Source organism: Littorina saxatilis, linkage group LG4 (genome assembly GCF_037325665.1).
Source record: "Littorina saxatilis isolate snail1 linkage group LG4, US_GU_Lsax_2.0, whole genome shotgun sequence".
NCBI classification, from domain to species: domain Eukaryota; kingdom Metazoa; phylum Mollusca; class Gastropoda; order Littorinimorpha; family Littorinidae; genus Littorina; species Littorina saxatilis.
In genome coordinates this window covers 52,631,810-52,654,327 of record NC_090248.1, presented here as the reverse complement: position 1 = coordinate 52,654,327, position 22,518 = coordinate 52,631,810, and the positions used below count along the sequence as shown (strand labels likewise).

Below are 22,518 nucleotides of genomic sequence, written 5' to 3'. Positions count from 1 at the left end.
TGCAGTGATCTCACTAATTGAAGTAATTCACAAAGAAGTGGTATTCATGTTTCAAGGAAAGAATGAGCCTATGCAAAGCACTGCTCAGCCACAAAAAGCCTGAACTTATTGTCATTTGACAACAGAGAAGAGCTGTGGTTTGAAAGGTAAACCCATTAATGTGAAACAGCCCCTCAACCGTGAATATATAACCGTGATGTGCTCTCTTTTTTTTCAGGTGGCTGAATGTACTGAGAGAAGCTTCTTTGGCCTGATCACCCAACAATGACAGACATATTATGTCCTGAAAAAAAGGCATTGAAAGGGTTTCCGCCTGCCTCCAGCCTGTTCAAACAGGCGTTTATACAGTGGCGCCTGCAATGTACGGCCTCTTTGATTAGAAGATGCGTCCCAAGACAAGGCCTCCAAAATCACTGGCTAATATTGGCTTATACCTGTGGCCTATTCACTCTTCTGTTATACAGTGGTGCCTGTGTTATATGGTCCTTACGACAAGAGGACTCATCACAAGAAAAGGCCCGTCGCGATATAACCTTCGTGGTTGAAAACGACGTTAAACACTAAATAAAGACAGAAAGAACAAGAAAAGGCCTCCAAAACGCAGGATATTTCTGGCGTATCTGTGATGTGCTAAATGGTCTGTGTATACAGTGGTAGCTAGCTGCAATGTAAGACCCCTCCTATGAGAGGACACCTCTCAAGAGAGAACTCCTGATGTCTGTACTTGAAGTAAACCTGTCATGAGAGCTCCTGGAATGTGATGCTCCTTCAGAGAGAGGACACCTAAGAAAAGACACTTTTCAATGCCCTGCAGTCTATTAACGCAACTATAGTATATGCCTTGCATCAGAGGCCACCTGCAATGTAAGGACACTGTTTGCTGGTCCCAAGGGTGTCCTTTCATCACAGGTACCACTGTATACCCTGTCCTGGATAAACTACCTCCTGTTCTGTTTAAACTGGGATGGTACATGCTTTAACATGTGAAGCAGGGGTGATCGCTAGGTCATAAACTGTGTGACTACTTGAAAAGCTTAATGTGGCGTGCTTTTATGGAATGTAATTTATAGAGCTGAGATATCTCATGTTGTGTGCACTTCTGGGTTTTGAGCATTATTCATCTGTGTGCACATTTTGTTATGAGCGAGTACAGCACTGCAACAGGGGTGTATGCTGACAAGTGTGTGTGTGTTCTTGTGTTTGTGCATGCATGCATGTATGCAAGCAATCCCGTATGTGTGCGTGGGTGCGTGCATCTGTGGTTAATACTCAAGAAAGAACAGAATTAGTGAGGGAATGGAGGGAAGAGAGATCAAGAGATAAATGTTATTCATTGAAAGCTAACAGTTAACGGTCTGCCCTTGACAGATCTTGAAGAAGAAAAAAAATCAAAGGAAAGAAAATAGTTATGATTTCTTTACCTCCTCCAAATAACACATCAGATGCAAATTTTCTTCTTTGCTCTTGGAAGAAGAGATAGACGTGTTCAGTGGCCTAGTGGTTAAGTCATTGGCCGCCTGTGTGAAAGGTTCAGGGTTCGAATCACGGCTACGCCAGGTGGTCTAAAGTGGAGATTTTTCCGATCTCCCAGGTCAACTTATGTGCAGACCTGCTTAGTGCCTTATCCTCTTTCATGTGTAGGCATACAACCTAGTACTCAGGGTAAAGATCCTGTAATCCATGTCAAAGTTTGGTGGGTCATTAGAAACATGAAAACACTTAACCCGCATCTTCCAAAATGGTGTATTTCTGCCTAAATGGCGGGCAAAAAAGGGTCATACACGAATTTTTTTAAACGTCACTCGTGCAAAACACAAGCGTACATGGAAATTGCAGCCCATGAGCGCAGAAGAGGAAGAAATGTCTCTTGTATGTGACCAAAGACAGTTGAGTGTTTCAAATGATGATGAGTTCGGATCTGTTAGTGTTAGGGATTGTTTAACTTGAACCTGATAATCATGTATGTTACCCTGATTCATTTAATGAAGGTGCTCATAATTTCAGGGTATATATCTAAATATTATTGGTAATCAATGCTCACTTGTATTGCAGCAATGTTATAAATATATATGCGATTACATTAATTACAAGGTATCGTTTGATTGCAAAGAACACATAATTGTTTGCGTATTTTGATGCTGATGTGTTTCCTTCCTGCATTATTTTTCAGTTTCATAGTTTGTACTCATCCTGAACTCAGGTCAAAATGAGTTCGGCTCATTCTCTCCCTGACCGGACGCTACAGTCCTACGCGAATCTATCAAAACAAAAATACAGAGTTATCTCCCATATGGTTTTTGCGAGCACTGATCTAAATTTGAGATCAGTGTTCGCGAGACGAAAATGATTGTAGATTGGCCGACTTCGACAGTGATCTCCGTTCTGTTCTTCACAGTTATGATAAAGACATCGTTCTAAGGTCAAAACAAGTCGAAATTTTGGGACTGCTGCCGGAAGGAGACGGTAATATATGGTTTCATCACTGTCAACTGGTTACAGAAAAAATCGTCTGCTCCAGTTAGCGCCGAAACCAAACGGTTGATTATCACGTGACACTTTTGCCATATTTAGAGTTGTTTGCACAGTAAATACAGCCGCGAAAAATAGCTCGCTTGAAACTGTCTTGCATATCAATTCCTTTTTAATTTAAAAATTACACAACACCATGAAAAATCATTATCGACGATCGCGAATCTGCTTATATCAATAATACATTACAAAAAGCTCTAAATATGTTAAACAAATTTTTTTTAAAATTCAGTTTCCTTGCCAGACAAGGAAAATCAAGGCATCCTGTCAGGGAGAGAATGAGCCGAACTCATTTTGACCTGAGTTAATTCAGGATGAGTTTGTACTATTATGACAATATCACACCGATAAATACTTTTTTCTCTCCACATTTTGACCGGCATCATTTAACCTGTATATATTCATGTTATGTACTGTTGTCTGTGCAAAAGTGAGTTCAGCTGATCAGAAAATTGTGTATATTAATTTTAACTGCTGCTGAGTTCTTATGAATCACTCTTTCAGTTGTACAGCGATCATCATAATCTGCATTGTAATTGTTAATTATTTTCACTGCTTTATCTATTTTTGTCAAATTTACATTAATTTGCATTTTGCTGTTTACATTCATGAAAGCCAAAAGCATCTTTGTGCAGTGTGATTGTGATATTTTGTTCGTAGCTGTCTGTAAATTAACATTTTTTGCAGATAAACATTATATGTGTCTGCAGTTAGCAATTATATTAACAGCTGTCTACTTTTGAAAAGGGCCTACAAATGAGGCTTAACTTTTTTGTATCGCCACATCCACTTTGTAGGTGATTTTCATTGTGGTAAATATTTCATTTTAGAAGAAGTTGGGATTGTCAGTCAAAGAACTGTTATACACGGAGAAGACAACGGCATGGCTATACAGGCTTTTCCCAAATGTTACAGAATGGCAAAAAGGAACTTAACTGTCATTCTTTCTTTTGTCAACTGAAATCAGAAAATGATAAGAGAACTGACACTCATGGCTACCGGTTGTACCCGTGATTGTACTGTCTGGCCGACATTAACTGTCCTTGTGTTGTTTGTTTAAAAATTTTTTTTAAAGTAATTAAAGCACAGAAATTATGGTCAACATAAGATTACCAAAATGGCAAACTAAGAGCTTTTCCTTCATCACTAAATGGTCAACGCGACATCAATAGTTTTATATACCCCAGATAGAGAAGGTTTAATATGATTGGACCTGTTTAGAATATTGTGCAATATCATATTACAGCTCACGTTGTTTGCTGGTGCGTTGTGTGAATGTGTCACCAACAGTTGCATGGCCTGGACCCAAAGTGTTTTAAGTTGTCATGAAAATCACTTGTGCGTGTCAAACGGATATTTAAAGTACTGGAGATAAGTGTTCATATTACAGACATTAGGAAGTGTTCTATTTGCTAATGTCACACCCCTTCTCTCTCTCTCTCTCTCTCTCTCTCTCTCTCTCTCTCTCTCTCTCTCTCTCTCTCTCTCCAAGAAAGTGTCAAAAACTGTGTATGTCTCTCTCTCTTGTCGTATGTCTCTCTCTCTTGTCTGTGCATGTGGGATGATGTGTTTGATTGTTGGCTGTCAACCTCTTGTATTTCTGTCTTTTTCCCCCCTCAGGAAATTACAAATCTGCTGGTGTAAGAATTGGACTATGGATGATTTACATACAACTTTGTTATTCAGCTTTGTTTTGCTGCATTCTGGGTTGTTGTTTTTTTCACTGTGGGGTAAGGCCTAAAAAAAAAATTGGATGTGGTTATGGTAACCCGACCTACCCTATTTTTAGGGGCCGATCCTATAACTTTTTATTACATTTGTCAAAAAAAAAAAAAAAAAAAAAAAAGCGAGTGCAAAAAACGCAATGAAAGCGAAAGCGCCCGTGTCGCACACTTATTTCCCTGTCAAGTAGGTTTAATTTGTACACATTAAAAAAAAAAGTTAAAAAAAAAAAAAGTGATTGCCTACCTACCTACCCTATTTTTTTTGGCTATGTTACCGTAACCACACCTATTTTGTTTTTTTGGCCTAACGTAGTGTGTGCGTGCGTGTGTTTTGCAGAACCTGGATTTTGTGTCTGCGGAAGTTTGTGTAATGCCAATGTTAACCGTGTTTACAAATGCTTTTGCAGTCAAATAGTGCATCGTTCTGATGACTTTTTTCTTTTCATTTTTTTCCATTTTTTGTTTGTTTGTTAACTTAGATTAGTAACAAGAGGCGAAGCCTTCAAGGCTCACGTAAGAAATCGACAAACAGTAACACAAACTCAATCACTTCGTCACACATACACACACACACACACACACACACAGTAAGCGGCATAGGTGACACTGTGCAAGAAAGCGAGACACTAGATCTAGATCTGAATGGCCGATTTCGAAGAAAAAACTAGTCTCGGCCCGCTCAAAATAACAATGACCGAGACTTTCAGTAATTCCTTCGCGTGACGTCTAACCCTCTTACGTCATAATGTGACGTCTTCAAATCATGTTGTGACGTCTTCAAATGTTAAAGTTTCTACCACAGACATACATACATACGCACGCACGCACGCACGCACGCACAGACAGACAAAAGTTAGCATCGCATAGGCTACACTTACGTGAGCCAAAAACTAGAAGGTAGTTAGTTACTAAGTCAGAGTTGAAAGACCTTTTCAGTGTACATGTTATAAACCTAGCAGAGAATCTGATTCACATTATTTAAACACACGTCTGTGATGATTGGTCTTGCAGAAACTCATGGCTTTAATTGCACCTCCTTTACCTTTCAAGGTTGATCCCTTTCGTTATCATTTTTAATTTTTTGTATTTGTTTGCAAAGCCACATCTTATGCTACTGTTCTGAAATGCACCTTAGTCTTGGTTTTGTGCAAAGTTACACATCGGTGATGCGTTTCTCACTGGAGTACAGGTGCTGCAAATATATCCCTCCTGACACGATAACTTTATGGTAGAACACTTATGGCACTGTAAAACATGGTTTCCTGAGGGGGTGTATGGCATTTAAGTGGCAGCGTGTTGTCTTTTATTGCCTTTTTTAATTTTACTTTGTAATGGCCTGTGTTTTTAGTACTAATGAAACTGTCAATAATTATTAGATACATATTTTTAGCAGCTGGTTTCCTGCAAGATGTTTACTATTAGTATTACTCTTAGTCTTACCCCAAAAAGACAAACATAAATGTTTTGTTGTATTTTTGTTTATTTTTTGTAGTATTTTTGGTGTTTTTTGGGGGGAATAGGCTTTGGTCTTTGTATTTAGATAATAAAATAGTAAACATATAAACTAGATTGTTCTGGAAAAAAATGAAAGAATGAAGTAGTGTAGACATTTGATATTCATGATCAAAATATCATTATAGCTGTACAGAAAACATTTACTTTTTATTCGGTTCACATAGCAAAGTTCATAAACCTCCCAATCGTGCAAAATCTTGCATGAATCGTGGATTTAAAGATATATTGAACTTGCTGAGGTTTTGATAAAATATATGGCTGATTGGCTTGTTAATTACTAGCATATTGTGATACTTCCCAGTTGCTTCCAAGGCTGTAAGTGCTTTGGGTTATTGTTGTTGAATAGCTGTTTTAATAGTCACTTCACTAGTGCTCATTAAGACATGTTGATTTAGGTGCATGTTCACGTGGCTAACTTTCAAACGACTTTCAACCATCTTTTGTCAGCTGGAAGTCACTCTTAAGTTGGCGAGGCAAACTCGGGGAGAAGTTGGCCATGTAAACAGTGTCACCCTGATTTTCAACCAATTCTTATCTGACCCGAAATGCCAAAGGAGCACTGTTCAACTTTCTCCCCATTTTTGAAATGACTTTTCCAAACACACTCTCAATAGACAAACTCAGGAAATAACTTGTTTCCATAGAAACACCAAGACAAAGCCTACAATGTCATGTGTAGCTTGCCTCTGTGTTTCTATATAAAAAAAAAGGAAGCAAGCTTGGACAAACAAGGATATAACTCTTTCACAATCCATAAAAACCAGACAGAGCTATTCCCGAACATCGTGTATTGAAGTCTGTTTTCAACAGACAGTGTGGGCTCACCATGGGCTCTCTTTGTTAAGCCTAAGAAAAGGTCTGACGAAAATTATCAGAAAATTGAAAAGACGATAACTTCTCAACGAGTTTAAAAGGTGACAAAAATCATTCAGAAGTGTGGTGGAAATCGGTTAAAAACCTGCCATGTGAACAGCATGTTATGTCAAAGCCATTAAAACTTGCAAAGACTGATAGAAGATGCTGGTTAATATTTACTTGTGGTAATGATGTTATTCATGTGTGATTATTTTAATATATCAATGATGTTTCAACGTGTCAGCGAATCCCCCCGCGGGTTAGGGGGAAGAATTTACCCGATGCTCCCCAGCATGTCGTTAGAGGCGACTAACGGATTCTGTTTCTCTTTTTACCCTTGTTAAGTGTTTCTTGTATAGAATATAGTCAATTTTTGTAAAGATTTTAGTCAGGCAGTATGTAAGAAATGTTAAGTCCTTTGTACTGGAAACTTGCATTCTCCCAGTAAGGTAATACATTGTGCAGTGGAACCCCTCTCTAGCGACCTTGAAAATGTTGACAAAAATCGGTCCTTATGGAGGGGGGTCCTTAAAGAGGGAGGGGGCGGGGTCAGGGGGCCACAACGAAAGTCAGATTTTCTTAAAAAAAGAAAACAGAGAAGTTTGAGTTGCTGACCACCGTTCCCTCAAGCAAACTGCTTCGATTTCATGTTTGACATTGTCCATGGTGTCCACCAGTTCTGGTGCATGTAATACCCTGGCCAAGTTTCCTCTCAAGACATCAAAGAGACCGCCCCATAAGTTAAACTCCCCATAGGTTAAACTCGGTCACTGACCCGGGTGCAGAAAGTGTTTCCTCTCTCAGATATGAAAGGAGAACCACCTCTCATAGCTAAAACTAGGTCAATGACCCCTGGGAAGAAGGTCAGTGTCTATAAACAAGGCCACCCAGCTATCACAATGGACCTGCCTTTGATCTCGCCGCACACGCAGATCGGAAAATTCTTTTTTCTGGCAGCCAGGAACCAATCCCAAACCTTTTCATTTACGTCAGAGTATGTTGTCTTCTTCCGCTTTGATCCGGCATTGTCACCACTTTCCCACCTTTTCAGAATCTTTTCTTTGTCTTGGATAATTCTTTGAATTTGCGATTTTCCAACATCAAGACTTTTTGCAATCGCAATGGCAGTTTCTCCCTTTTTGTGTCTGTTCACAACATTCACTCGATTTTCGAGAGTTAAATATTTTATTTTATTTGTAGACGCCATGTCGATCTCCACTGCTCTTCTGTCCAAAGACTGTCTATTCTGACTGAGTTGAACGGTGTATGCTGGTCACGTGAGTTTGTTTTCTCGATGATTGGTTTGTGATGTTTACTCAGCCCACCCAACCATCACACCTCTCAGCGGTTTAGTGCCTTTGCTTACGCGAGACGGTTATAACTGGTCATAACCGGTTTGTCAGTGATGCGTTACGCTGACTGAGAGTCTTCAGGCTTTGTCTGACAAAGTCGTTACACAAGGTGTTAGGTCGGTCCTTAGACGTTAGAGCGGGGTGGTCGAGGTTGGTCCTTAGACGTTAGAGCGGGGTGGTTGCTACACTGGTGACAACTACATAAGGAAACACATCGGTTTTTAAAAAAAAAAGGGTCGTTGTGGCGGGGTAGTCGCTAGAGAGGGGGGTCCTTGTGAGGGGTTCCACTGTACTACGTTGCAAGCCCCTGGAGCAAATTTTTGATAAATGCTTTTGTGAACAAGAAACAATTGACAAGTGGCTCTATCCTATCTCCCCCCTTTCCCTGTCGCGATATAACCTTCGTGGTTGAAAACGACGTTAAACACCAAATAAAGAAAGAAAGAAAGTGTCGGCAAATTCATTAAAAGTCTTCTGCTATGTGGGTTTGGGGCTATTTTAAGTATATTAGGCACCACATAATTGTCATTTTGGCTAAGGTTTTCAATTCTATCCATGTTGCTGAAATTGTAATACCACGTCCAGAAGTTAGTGTGATAAAGATTCTCACTGTTTGAAATGCTTTACCTGTATGTTGATTAGTAAAATTAATGTTTAAATCCAGTTCCCCCCGCGGGTTAGGGGGAAGAATTTACCCGATGCTCCCCAGCATGTCGTAAGAGACGACTAACGGATTCTGTTTCTCTTTTTACCCTTGTTAAGTGTTTCTTGTATAGAATATAGTCAATGTTTGTAAAGATTTTAGTCAAGCAGTATGTAAGAAATGTTAAGTCCTTTGTGCTGGAAACCTGCATTCTCCCAGTAAGGTAATACATTGTACTACGTTGCAAGCCCCTGGAGCAAATTTCTGATTAGTGCTTTTTTGAACAAGAAACAATTGACAAGTGGCTCTATCCCATCTCCCCCCTTTCCCAGTCGAGAATATAACCTTCGTGGTTAAAAACGACCTTAAACACCAAATAAAGAAAGAAAGTTTAAATCCAGTTATTGAATACTGTGACACAACTTAATGTGATACATCCCCCCGCGGGTTAGGGGGAAGAATTTACCCGATGCTCCCCAGCATGTCGTAAGAGGCGACTAACGGATTCTGTTTCTCCTTTTACCCTTGTTAAGTGTTTCTTGTATAGAATATAGTCAATGTTTGTAAAGATTTTAGTCAAGCAGTATGTAAGAAATGTTAAGTCCTTTGACTTTGTACTGGAAACTTGCATTCTCCCAGTAAGGTAATATATTGTACTACGTTGCAAGCCCCTGGAGCAATTTTGTGAACAAGAAACAATTAACAAGTGGCTCTATCCCATCACCCCCCCTTTCCCCGTCGCGATATAACCTTCGTGGTTGAAAACGACCTTAAACACCAAATAAAGAAAGAAAGAAAGAATGAATGTGATACATCTCTGCTGACTTGTTATCTAGAACATCTACATCATGTGATCCTATAAAATTAAAAAGATGTTAAAACTTTTCTATTGCGTCAGAAATCCTAATCTTCACCACCAAGATATATCACCATAAAAAAAATGACAGCTGGTTAAATGTTCATTGCAGGTGTGTAAATTGTTACGGTGATGTGTATCTGCCTGCATGTTCGTTAATGGAACCTGTAACCTTCCTGTGTAAGCAATTATGTAAATTATTACATATCCCTGAATAAGAGCATCCTAGCTTCCACTTGGACACATACTAATCTTCAACAGCCTGGCTGCTTGCTGCGCAGAGTGGAAATATATTGCTGAATTTAATTTATCCAGATTGACGTAGGTGTTCATACAACAACCAGGCATGGGAATTGTCCGCGAAATCGCGGATTTCCGCGAAAAGGAAATTACGTTTCAGCGAAAATAAAAAATTGTACGCGGCAAAAAAAAGGTAAATTAAATTATATGTATACTATTGTCTCTCTATCCATTATTTGCTTTCACAAGTACTATCAAAATATTGGTCTAAAACGCTTGGCCTATCTTCAGTGTTTTTTTCTATTTTGGAATTCCCATGCCTGATGAACAACAAAAACTCTGCGCAGAAAAAGCTGAGGCAGACTCATACTAATTTTTGGCTTGTGTCCAAGTTTCTTCTTCTTCTTCTTCTTCTTCTTCTTCATTTCATTCTCGATATTCTTATTCTCCTGTTTTCATTGTATTTAAACCTTCATATCATGTTGGTTACCATTTGATACCTGTAAATTATTCATTGGCTTTTTTAGTGTGCGTTTGAGATTTACGTTTCAGTGTCAAGACTAGTTTCCCATTAAGTTGTGTGCCATGCGCGTGTACGAGTGCTTTTATTTATGAACTGCCTGTGTCAAGTGCATATGCCAAATTTTATGTAGGTTTTATAAATACAGAGAATGACAATTGGGTTCACTTGAATAAACCAGATATTGATGTTGAGCAATTTTGTGTAGTAACATTGCCTGTGTGCAGAGTGTGTGTGTGTGTGTGTGTGTGTGTGTGTGTGTGTGTGTGTGTTTTGACAACAATGATATGAAGCAAATAGGAATATAAAACACACACACACACACACACACAAGTATGTGTACTAACAAGGGTCCTCACAGAGTCTCATGCACACAGAACACACACACACACACACACACACACAAGAAACAAGAGCAGGTAATGCAATTTGTTCAGATTTGTTTAACAATGTAAGTTTATTCAAACTTCTTCTTTTTTCATTTCTTCTTATTGTCTAAAAGTTTATTCAATAATATGTACAAAAAGAAAATTGAGCATCTTCCAGTGAAAATAAATAAACATCCGATTACATAAAACAAACTTAACATTCACTGTATGCAAAAAGTAGTACATGTACCTCCAAAAGCTGTAAAAACTGACCAAGACAAAGTCATCTTATAATTCTAAAACAAATTTCTTCTAAAACTTTAACCTGTACAGTGGGTGCAGCATCACATCAAAATCTACTGATTCAAACAACAAAATGACAAATAAATGAATGAATGAATGAATTTTTAAGAAATCAGTAGTTCAGAGCTTTTCAGCTTCATAGCTTTCAGACCTGAGTCTCAGTTTGCTGCAATTTCAGATCTGTGTCTCTATAGAGACTGTCATGACTTTACGAAATCTACTTCACAAATTGCTTGCTGCATGAAGCTTTGGCACTAAATATTCGGTGAAAATTGCAAATTGCTTGCAAAGTCAACTTCAGATTTGCATATCTGTACACATCAAATACATGATTTTGGAAAATTACTTGACGTTTTTAAAAACTGTGGAAAAGTTGTTTTCCCTGAAGGTGAAGAAGCTGTAAGCAATTAATATAGCTTAGGGAGAAAAGCAAGTATAGAGACAATCCGATGGCACCACAATGAATAATGAGCTCCCATCTAATAATCTATGAAAGGAACAGGATTCATGGATAAACGCATCGCTGCATATCTGGCTTTTTTCTTTCGAGAAAAAAAGCAGATCACAGCTCATTATTTACAGTAACACCACTGAATTAAGCATGTCTCCACTGGGTTTTCCTTCTGAGCTATTTATTTAGCAGTTCTCAGCTTACCTCACCTTCAAAAAGTACAACACTTTGAGTACATCTCATAAAAAAAAACTTGACCTATTTCACTTCCTTGCCTAGCAACTAGCATACACAAATATTCCTGCCAAGGCTGCAGACAGGTAAGAGATGGGACAGAGTGGTGCTGATCGAGATGTTAGTGTTGGAAGGTCGGGAAGGGAGAGATTTGAGAGGGGGTGGGGGTGGGGTATGGAGGTGGCTGGGAGCTATTTTAGGTATACAATTGAGCATCTACCTACATATATGCCCTGCACAGCAGAGCATATCATGTCCAATATGCTCCGCCTAGCAAAGCATCATGCACTGTACATCCCTGCACCGTACGACCCGTCTTCGTCAAACTCAAAGCAAAGCAAAGCATAACAAGACTTAGCATAGAAAGATTAAAGCATTAAAAAAAACTAAGCATAGAAAGACTAAGCATAAAAAGCCTCAGCATAGAAAGACTAAAGCGTAAAAAAATTAGCATAAAATGACTTGGCATAAAAAGCCTAAGCATACATTTTACTTAGCATAAAAAGACTTAGAATAAAAAAGACTAAGCAAAAAATGTAAGCATTCTGAGCATAAAAAGACTTAGCATTAAAAGACTAAGCATAAAAATACTAAACATAAAAAGACTAAGCATAAAAATAACTTAAAATAAAAAGGCTATGCTAAAATTGTAAGACTACAAAGCATTCTGAGCATAAAAAGACTTGACACAAAACAACTTAACATAAAAACACTAAGTATATAAAAAGACAAAAATGTAAAGTCTACAAAGCATTCTGATGACTAAAAGTGTTACTGAACGAAAGAACAACAGCGCATCAAGAAGCGAAAATATGTACAAGCTGTTTCTGCTAAGCTACTGCAAGCATACTTTGCTGCTAACAAAAATATACCTCTCAATACTCAGTGAACACTGCTTTAACAATGTATTGTAAGCCTAGAGCTAGCTACAGATTGATGTCTAGTATATAAGCCAGCTACATACTGTCCTTGAGAACACTACAGTGGCTACAAACTATTAATGGGGCCACATGCACACTGCACTAATTTGGAGTTCAAGACTGAAGTAAAAAAAAATAGGGTCTGGCAGTACATTCCTGCGCACACACTAGCTCACTGGCATGCATGTATGCACACACAAACGCACAGAAACGCACACACACACAAACACCCTTGTATATAACCACGTCATGTCCCAAATACAATAGTTCTGGGGACAGAAAAACCAAGTTAGCATAGCATAGCACACACACACACACACACACACACACACACACACACACACACACACACACACACACACACACACTGTGACAATGTCATGAACCTGATACGAAGGCATAAACTAGGACGGCATAGAAAAAAGCCTTTGCCTACCTTTTCCTTGCCTATTGACAAAGCAAACAAAACTAACTACTGAACACAAAACCATTTGAACAAAGGGGTAAGCATACTGGCAGAGCAAACAAAACAAAATGTTGAACACAAGATCGTGTCCAGTACGAGGTATACAGTCCATGTTCCCCCCAGCCTACTGTTCCAGCAGTGGCCTGTAAAGGTGCAAGTATTCCCGCAGTCCCTCCCACAAATTCATTTGATATCACATTCTAACTTACAGCCAGTCAAGACAACTCAAGTTGCAGTTCGGATGTTTTATTTGTTTCGTTTTTTACATATATATATATAATATATATATTTTTTTTGTATAGTTAATTTGTTCTGTTAATTTTTTTAATTTTTTTTTTAAATTCAATTATTTTTTTGGGGGAGGGGTGGGGGCGGGGATGCATCAGCTGTTAGCTAAGCTTATCAGTCTGAGCAAGTTTGTTGGATCTGCCGGGGGCACATTGGAACCTGCAATGTGATGTCCCTCCGACCGTACAGAACATCTCTTGTCCTAGGCCTAATCCCTCCATCAAAAATACCTTTCCTGAAATATTCCTAACTTACACCTGTGTCAATTATGTGCGAAAATATTTCAGCAAAACATGTTCACTCTAGCTGCAGTAATGTCGATGTTAGTATGTGTCCAAATAAAAGGATGCTGCTCTTACTTCATGCAAACGAAGTACATGATATCTATATCTTCACCATAGAGAATACTACATGGCTTGCTGTGTCGTACCAGATTTACACGAGTTGTTTTTTTAAATATTGAACTGCGAGCGAAAGCGAGCTGTTCACTATTTGAAAAAGCAACGAGTGTAAATCTGGTACGACACAGCAAGCCATGTAGTATTCTGTTTATCCTACATACTGTATTTACGTGTATATTACTGAAAATGTCTCGCAGTCGAGGCAGCTAAAATGAAGACGCTTGTTTTGGAACCTCGATCTCTTCTAAAGCCTCGTGCAATCTATTACGTCAAAGCAAAGAAACGTCACTCTCAAAGTCTGGCGTGACGTGTTAGTTCTAAAGATTCATCGAGGGTAATTAGCGAGCGCAATTTTTGTTTCTATAATGACGTTTGTCTCGGTGACTTTGGCATCACAAGCAGTGGAAAAACAGGTCCCTGCCAGACTTGCTTGACATGACCTCATTTACATGATATACACACGTGTGATTTGAACGATTATTATCTCACGGGTGTCTCTCTCACGTATGTAGGATAAAATATGATATCACTTTGTAAAGAAAGGGCATCTGCAATGGAAGGGCACTTTTGATTGGTCCCGAGGATGTCCATCATCACAAAACAAAAAGATCGTCACGATCGTTGGCACGAAATAACTGGAATGTTGGCGAAATGAGATCAACGGTCTTACGGTCTTTCCATAATTGAACCACACAGGCACATTATACCAGTGAAAAAAAATTAAGCACAAAGACGGTGGCCGTGAAAGAGGATTGGGAGGGGGGGGGGGGGGGGGGAGGGAGCAGGGTTGTAAGGGAGCCCTGTGCTGTCTTCAGACAAAAAAGAAGATGAGGCACCATGAATCACCCTCACTGCGCTTGCACTATTTTTCTCCCAAATCATTGTCATGTGCCTGTGCTCTGGCACTGTCACACAGGGGCTTCAAGTATATTATATCAACGCGTGTGACCGGTTTTAATAGTATGAGTTATTTCTAATATGCTGACTGTTAGCAAATGATAACAGACATGTCGAGAAAAAAGATATCAAGCATGAGCTTTTAGGCGAATGCTGATATCGTTTGTGAGACATGTCTGTTATCATTTGCTAACAGTCAGCATATTAGAAATAACGGTTTTATTACCGTTTAATTCGACCAAAAGAAATTTCGAAGCGACCCCGCGAATTAGACAGAACAGCCGCAATGGGAACTGGAGCGCTCCTACCTGATTATGCCTGTCAGTCAAAGAATTCTCGTGACTAGGGTCAGCCAATCAGAGTAACACACCTTACGTGATGAATATTCACAGGTCAAATGCGTTTGACACACAACAAACCATGTTGAACATGGGTTTCGGTTGCTTCGCTTTTTCTTGTTGAACAGAGAGCGGCAGATTTACTGAGAACCGACTCCAGACGGATGGGAAATGACGTAAAGATACATTTGACGTAAAGCGAGTGACCCAATTTCACTTGATTTTCCGAACTTTGATAATTTATATTTCAAGTGAGCGAGTCGGCATTGCACACTCAGAGGATGGGCGGTGACTCACTGTTCCGTAAAGCACCCACCGACAAAACTCGCTTTTCGGTATTTTTTAGATAAAGAGAGTATTATCTGACAGCATTTGAAGTGTCATTCTTTAGAATAAATCACACTGATATTGCTGATTTAAATTTTTACTTTGCCTTATTCATTTTTAGCTTGATAAACAAAAAGGGTCCCTGCCTGAACGTCAGTTATAACATTTAGCCGGGTCACCTAGAGTCCGTCCTGATTGGTCAAAAAGCCATATGGGGCACTGAATTGGTAATAATAATCAATACAAGTGAAGGCTTTATGCATAATACAATACTTCCATCGATTGTCTTCAAGCCTGGCACTGTGTACAGTCAAACCTGTCTAGAACGACCCCCCAAGAGACGGACTAAAAGTAGTTGTTTTAGCCAGGTGCATGGTCGTTATGAGGAAAGGTGAATCATATAGAAGAAAAAACTCTCGCTGGGGATATACCTATTTTTAGGGCGGTCTTATTACTTTTAATTGGCAGGAGGTGTGATCAATTCGTGGTCGCCAGGGCAGGTACGAGTGTCAGCCTACAAGCTCCAGTACATCAGTCCTTAGGGGCAGGTTATACCAGCGCAGTTTCAGCGGCACAGACGACGCGCTGCATATTATTGATGCTGCGATAGGGATTATGACGATTACTTGGCCTGTTTTTCTTTCACGCAACGTGCAGCGGGCTGGGATAACATGATCTGCAGTGCGTCGTCTGTCCTGCCGAAATTACATATAGGCGAGCGCCAGGCCTTACAGTGTCAACATGACATTGAAAAGCAGCACTTGTGATACGAGCACGAGCAAGATTTATGAGTTCCGAAACTCCTTACCGCAGGATAGGCTGCACCCATCACACTTTACTGTCACACCCATCACACTTTACCGTCAACAGGAACTAACGGAAATGTAACAAACACAAAGATAGAAACCTTCATCGGGTCAACAACATTGTTCTGGGGAAAAACTTAAGATCCGTAAACTGTGTAAAGTATTTATAAAATTAAAAAAAGGCCGTGTTTGGTCGTTAACAAAATAATTATAAATGCGTTTGATTGTAAACTGATTTGCAACAAAGAGGATCATTAATGACAAACACACACCCCTCCCCACGCACACACACACACACACACACACACACACACACACACACACAAACTGACATACAGAGAGATAGACAGAGACAGAGAGTGCATCATTAACAGCTCAACACACCGAAACAACTGAAGATGAGACGAGAACTAATATCCCTAATTCAACCCTGAGGCTTAAAACATGAACACAAAAATGTTTACAAAAGTGACTTGCTGCTACTGCTAGATTCAGACGCTATTCTAAACGAAAGTTTCGCAAACATTATACATTTTGTGCAACATTAATCCTGATAAAACATCGTTGATCACTTCCGACACCATTGTATGGGAAAAAATCGTGATGAAATATTTCCTCATGCTGCGAAGATGTTGCCGGTTTCAGGTTGCCAACTAGGATGTTTGAAAATACATTGCAAAAAATGAGAATACGTGTGTGTGCGTGTTAGTGTGCTCGAGAGCAAGTTATAGGGAAGAGGAGGGGGGGGGGGGGTGTCGACAGTGGGGGGGTGTCGACAGTGGGGAGTGTCGGCGGAAAGGGAGGTGTCAAGTGAAATTGTGTGTATATGGCGGCGGGGGGGGGGGGGGGGGGGGGGGGGGGGGGGGGGGTGTAAAATGGGTATTAACTTCACTACCCATTTATTAGGTTTTTTTTAAACATGTTGACAGGAAATAATTACACTCACGGGTTCTTTTTTCAATGGACTCTTACAATAAGTATTGAACTTTGAGAGTCTTTCAACCCATTGTTCTCTGTTCCCTAGTTTTGCCACCCTGAACAGTCAACAGTAAACACTTCATCGATTTTATCAATCAGAGCTTTCTATTCGTTCAGTCACAATTTCCTGTCGTCTTCCTTCCGGCCTTGCATTGTATAATATATTATAATATGACTTGAAGTGGTTCACAGCCCGTGTTCGATGTTATTAGTAGGTCAAGACCACATCCTTTAGCCTTGAAGCACTTGGCGTGTTACCAATAGCACGTGTTGTATGCAGTGTGTGTGTGTCTGTGTGGGGGGGGTGAGAATGTGTGTGTGTGTGTGTGTGCGTGTGTGTATGTATGTATACAGGTATGTATGTGTGCGTGCGTGCGTGTGTCTGTGTGTGTGTATGTGTGGGTGTGTGTGGGTGTGTGTGTGCGTATATATATGTGCACGCCTGCGTGCGTTTGTTGCATGCACAATCACTACACGTTCATAGTTAACAGTAAGCACCTGCAGGAACATACACAAAAACTCAGACAATTCACATTACGGATCACTACAACACCACACGAGGACAGTTTTCATCACAGCTAAAGGGCCAACTACTTAAGCTGTATACTTCCGTATCACAAGGCCAAATAGCTGTAGAACTCAATATTCCGGGCCAATGTTAGTGCTGAAATTTGTCATTTATTAGATAAATAAACTTTGTCCATTTGTCTGAGTGTACTTTTCCTTATCCGTCTGTCCGATTTCTTTCTTTTCTTTGTCATTTTACTGTTCTGTCTGTCTTTCTTTCTTTTGTCAATTCTCAGCTTCCTGTCATTGTCAACAACAGTTCTTCACAGTTTTTGTCCCTGCGCCCTCCTCAGTATTTCAATTCTTCTCAAAGTTGATCACATAAATTTGTCTGGTGCAATTTCAGTTGCTTTTCCTCACATTCTCAGGTGATCACTCAGATGTTTGAAGACTCCTGAAAGTAGTTTACACTGATAAAAATCATTTCCATCAGTGCTCATTGAGTTGTCCCTGACTCAGCAATTGTGTACATCGCTCAATCCTTTCCTGACCAAGTTTCAGGTGACCTCAAGAACATGAATGAGGTTAGTGTCCATTTTCTGTCATATACACAAGCTGGGGATTTTTCACTCACCAACACAAAAGGACAGCGTGCCTGACTCAGCCTCTCAAAGTCCAGTAGCCTTCGTGAAGAGTAGGGCGAACACGTACGCTGGGCTGGTCATGAGCCAAAACTCGGTCAGAGTGGCACACACTAACAGGGCTTCACCAAGCTGGTTCAGCTCTGACTCAAAAGACTCAGTCCTCTTCGTTTCTACATGAACTTTAGGGGTGGCGTGCATGAGACGACTTAAGCTAGCCAAAAATGAGCTTAAAGTTGAGATGTTTGACTTTGCGCCGAGAGCACAAAAACCGGCGTGCATGAGCGGTCAGTTGCGTTCATTGAGCACAGCGTTGCCTGCTCCAGTACAAGCTTCCACCGGCTGGAACCAGTCCAGCGTTGCCCTTTCAGCTCATTCACAATGGTGGTAAATTATTCGTCCATCTTCACTGCTGAAGTATTTTGTGCATCTTCTCTTGAACCGAGCTGACTCGAAACACATTCAAACCAGCAAATAATTTCTGCCACCTTCACACAAAGTCCTGAACTTGTGCTATGACACAGGAATGAATCCTCTTCCCCCCGAAATCGGCGTATGGCTGCCTGAATGGCGGGGTAAAAACTGTCATACCCGTAAAATTCCACTCGTGCACAAAAAAACACCCATGAGTGAACGTGAGAGTTTCAGCCCATAAACGAATAAGAAAAAGAAGAAGAAGAAGAAGAATCCTCTTCAATTCCTTCTCCTGGGAGGGATGGGTGTCTTGAGTCTGCCACCTTCTTATGAAGTCCTGAACGTATTCTATAAGTATGACACAGGGAAAAATCCTCTTCAGTTCCTTCTCCTAGGAGGGATGGGTGTCTTGAGACTTCCACCTTCTTATGAAGTCCTGAACGTATTCTATAAGTATGACACAGGGAAAAATCCTCTTCAGTTCCTTCTCCTGGCAGGGATGGGTGCCTTGAGACTTCCACCTTCTTATGAAGTTCAGAACTTGTACAATGTAGCATAACACAAGATCAAAAATCCTCTTCAATTCCTTCTCCTAGGAGGGATGGGAAACTTGAGTCTGACGTGCGAGAAGCGGCCGCTACCCCGCTGCGTCTCCTTACCATCCGGAGACTTGAAGGTCTTGGTGGGCTCGGACACGCCCTGCGTCATGGAGTACTTGACCAGGTCAGCCAGGCTGAGGAAGCGCGAGCACCCCTTAGGGAAGATGTAGTAATACACCTTGCAGTCCTTCTCCGTCTCGTACACTGCGTAGTGCCTGATGCTACGAAGGTGACTGCAAGAAAGAAAATAAACGGATGAAGAAATGAACTATTTATGCAAAAAACTAAATAAATTAGTCGTTCAAGAACGCCGTCAATCAACTAATCAATCAGTCAATCAATCAATCAATCAATCAATCAATCAATCAAAAAAGCAACAAACAAATCAATCAATCAATCAATCTACCAACCAACCAACCAATCAAACCAACCAACCAACCAACCTACCAACCAATTAATCAATCAATCAATCAACCAACCAATCAATTGATCAATAATGTTTGTTTCTGCTTAAAAACAACAGCTTAGCTCACATGGTTTAATTTTTTTTTATCAGAGGGTGAAGCAAAACTGCTCCCTTTCGTTGCGCCACGGCTTAGCTTGACTTATCTACATACTGCAGTTGAGTCGTTAATGGCCTGTAGTTGCTGTGCCATTTCAGATCATAATTTCATACATATTCTATAGTCTACTAAAGCAAGCACTGCAATATATACACAGATCTCCAAAGGTGGCCGCAATTGGAAAAGAATTCATACAAGAGGCGTATATATATAATAGCAACAGCTTTTGTGAACAAAATTTAAAAAAAATACTTAAGAGTATACATTATAAATGATACCACCAGCATCATTACCCCCCCCCCCCCCTCCACACACTCTCTCTCTCTCTCTCTCTCTCTCTCTCTCTCTCTCTCTCTCTCTCTCTCTCTCTCTCTCTCTCTCTCTCTCTCTCTCTCTCTCTCTCTCTCTCTCTCTCTCTCTCTCTCTCTCTCTCTCTCTCTCTCTCTCTCTCTCTCTCTCTCTCTCTCTCTCTCTCTCTCTCTCTCTCTCTCTCTCTGCATGTTATTACTTATATTATGCTCCGGCCTTACTTGTAGGCGAACGGTATGTTATATGTCCGTCTGTCGGTTATTTCCTAATGTTGTATATGTCTTGTATACTTGCCATTTACATATATTTATTATACATGTTGAAGGATGGATGATGATACATTGTAGACGGATGCATGTTATTGATTATAAGCCCCACAATGATGTGCTTGACAAATACAAAAAAAAATGTTAAAAAAATGTTTTACCTCGGAAAATGTTGCAAGGATACGATGTACTTTTTTGAGAGCATCGGCAAGCAAAATGCAAAGAAATGCGAAGGACAAAGATGTACGTCATAATTTGATCCAAAATGCAAATATCTTAATAATTCACCAGCAACGCCAGAAGTAATTTATCCAGGGGTACCCACCTGACAGAGATGACATATTTTCCACCGACTGAATAGCGCCACACGATGAAATTGCCATCGTCGTTGATGTATTTTTGCATCTCTTGGTCCACCTACAACCACAACAAACGTAAACTGTACTGAAGTCTCGCTCTAATGAATTGTTATTGCATGTAGAGTCCGGCGGAAGGGCCAGCCAAGGACGCTATTTTATTACTTAGAACAAATCAAAGCAATTTTGATATATAGGGCTTAATATAAATAATTAGTACATGAAGAATATGAAGAAGAACATTTGTTGAAGACGATTAGTACTACAATGTACCACTTGTATATTCTGTTAATATTACTGTTTCCAACCTTTATGGTTTGAGCTCTGTGAGCACATATTTTCTCAAATCAATAGAAAAGATGTCAAATTCATACCTTTAAAACTCAAAGGAAATCACTAAAGGAACATACAATGGAAACCCTCTTTTAAGCCCCCCCCCCCCCCCCCCCCCCTCTTTTAATTAAAGACCTTGTTTTCTCAGACTTTCTGTTCAGAACCTCTGTAATATTACCCCCATTTTAAGACCCCCTCCTTTGAGACCTGATTTTTGGCTCACGTAAGTGTAGCCTATGCGATCGTAACTTTGTCTGTCTGTGCGTGTGCGCGTGTGTATGTCTGTGGTAGAAACTTTAACATTTGAAGACGTCACATTATGGCATAAGAGGGTTAGACGTCACGCGAAGGAATTACTGAAAGTCTCGGTCATTGTTATTTTGAGCGGGCCGAGACTAGTTGGCAGTCGTGTCCCTGTAAGTTACAGGCTACATGCAGACAGACAGATCTAGATCTAGTGTCTCGCTTTCTTGCACAGTGTCACCCATGCTTACTGTGTGTGTGTGTGTGTGTGTGTGTGTGTGTGTGTGTGTGTGTGTGTGTGTGTGTGTGTGTGTGTGTGTGTGTGTGTGTGTGTGTGTGTGTGTGTGTGTGTGTGTGTGTGTGTGTGTGTGACGGAGTGATTGAGTTTGTGCTACTGTTTGTCGATTTCTTACGTGAGCCTTGAAGGCTTCGCCTCTTGTCTTAGATTGTTGAAGCTCTTAAAAGGGGGGTTCCACTGTACCAACAACTGCTAAAATGTGAAACTCTCTTTAAACAGTGTTTTGTGAAGTACATGTATTTTAAGAAAAAAATCTGCAATGATGAATGTACCATTCACAGTCCAATAGAAAGATGGCAATAACACAAGAAGCAATGAATCAAAAAAGCTGATTATATATATATATATATCAACATGACACATCGTTTCCTTCAAAAGCATGCTAACTATGCTATGCTCAATTGAGCAAAATGATGCCAGAATTTTTTAACAATGCTACATGCGCTTTGCTTTCATATTAGTTATTCAGGCAGTGAATCAGCAAAGATTCATAATGTGAAGTTTGCTATGATTAGATTCAGAAATGACTACAGGGGTGGTTACTATATAAATGCAGTGCGGCGGGGAGAGTGAGAGAGAGAGAGAGAGAGAGAGAGAGAGAGAGAGAGAGAGAGAGAGAGAGAGAGAGAGAGAGAGAGAGAGAGAGAGAGAGAGACAGACAGACAGACAGACAGAGAGAGACACAGAGAGAGACACAGAGAGACAGAGACAGACAGACAGACACAGACACTGAGAGAGAGAGTGAGAGAGAGACAGACAGAGAGAGAGAGACAGACAGACAGACAGACAGACAGACAGAGAAAGACGGCAGAGAGACAAGACAAGACAAAATCTTTATTATCAAGGGTAATAGATAAGCAAGAATATTGCTTTTTTACATCCAGCCCTCGCCCTAATATAGGGTCAACAAGAACAGAAAACAATATAATCAAAGAACTATCACATCAAACTTAATACATTATAACTGTATATACAGAT

The 22,518-nt window shown here is 40.1% G+C and overlaps 3 protein-coding genes and 1 long non-coding RNA gene across 5 annotated transcripts in view; 1 reads left to right on the top strand and 3 right to left on the bottom strand.

Moving 5' to 3' along the window:
* The window catches only part of LOC138965062 (uncharacterized), a 57,881-nt gene extending 47,453 nt beyond the window's left edge, over positions 1-10,428 (top strand). The window contains exon 22 of the mRNA XM_070337185.1: positions 218-10,428. Coding sequence (XP_070193286.1) covers positions 218-254 — 37 coding nt within the window. The 3' untranslated portion in view covers positions 255-10,428. The remainder of the gene's footprint in view (positions 1-217) is intronic.
* The window catches only part of LOC138965092 (uncharacterized), a 305,948-nt gene that overhangs the window by 80,709 nt on the left and 202,721 nt on the right, over positions 1-22,518 (bottom strand). The gene's annotated exons all lie outside the window — the stretch shown is intronic.
* LOC138965061 (uncharacterized) lies at positions 10,663-16,776 on the bottom strand. Its single transcript, XR_011455281.1, has 2 exons — positions 13,827-16,776; positions 10,663-13,679 (listed from the first exon to the last, which is right to left on the bottom strand). It is a non-coding gene; the product is annotated as an uncharacterized lncRNA (long non-coding RNA).
* LOC138965060 (uncharacterized) overlaps positions 16,956-22,518 on the bottom strand; it is a 70,270-nt gene continuing 64,707 nt past the window's right edge. The window contains exons 6-7 of one of the 2 annotated variants that reach the window (XM_070337183.1): positions 20,636-20,727; positions 16,956-19,405 (exon numbers count right to left, since the gene is read on the bottom strand). In XM_070337183.1, coding sequence (XP_070193284.1) covers positions 19,153-19,405; positions 20,636-20,727 — 345 coding nt within the window. In that variant the 3' untranslated portion in view covers positions 16,956-19,152. The remainder of the gene's footprint in view (positions 19,406-20,635; positions 20,728-22,518) is intronic. The other variant, XM_070337184.1, reaches the window with a different exon arrangement.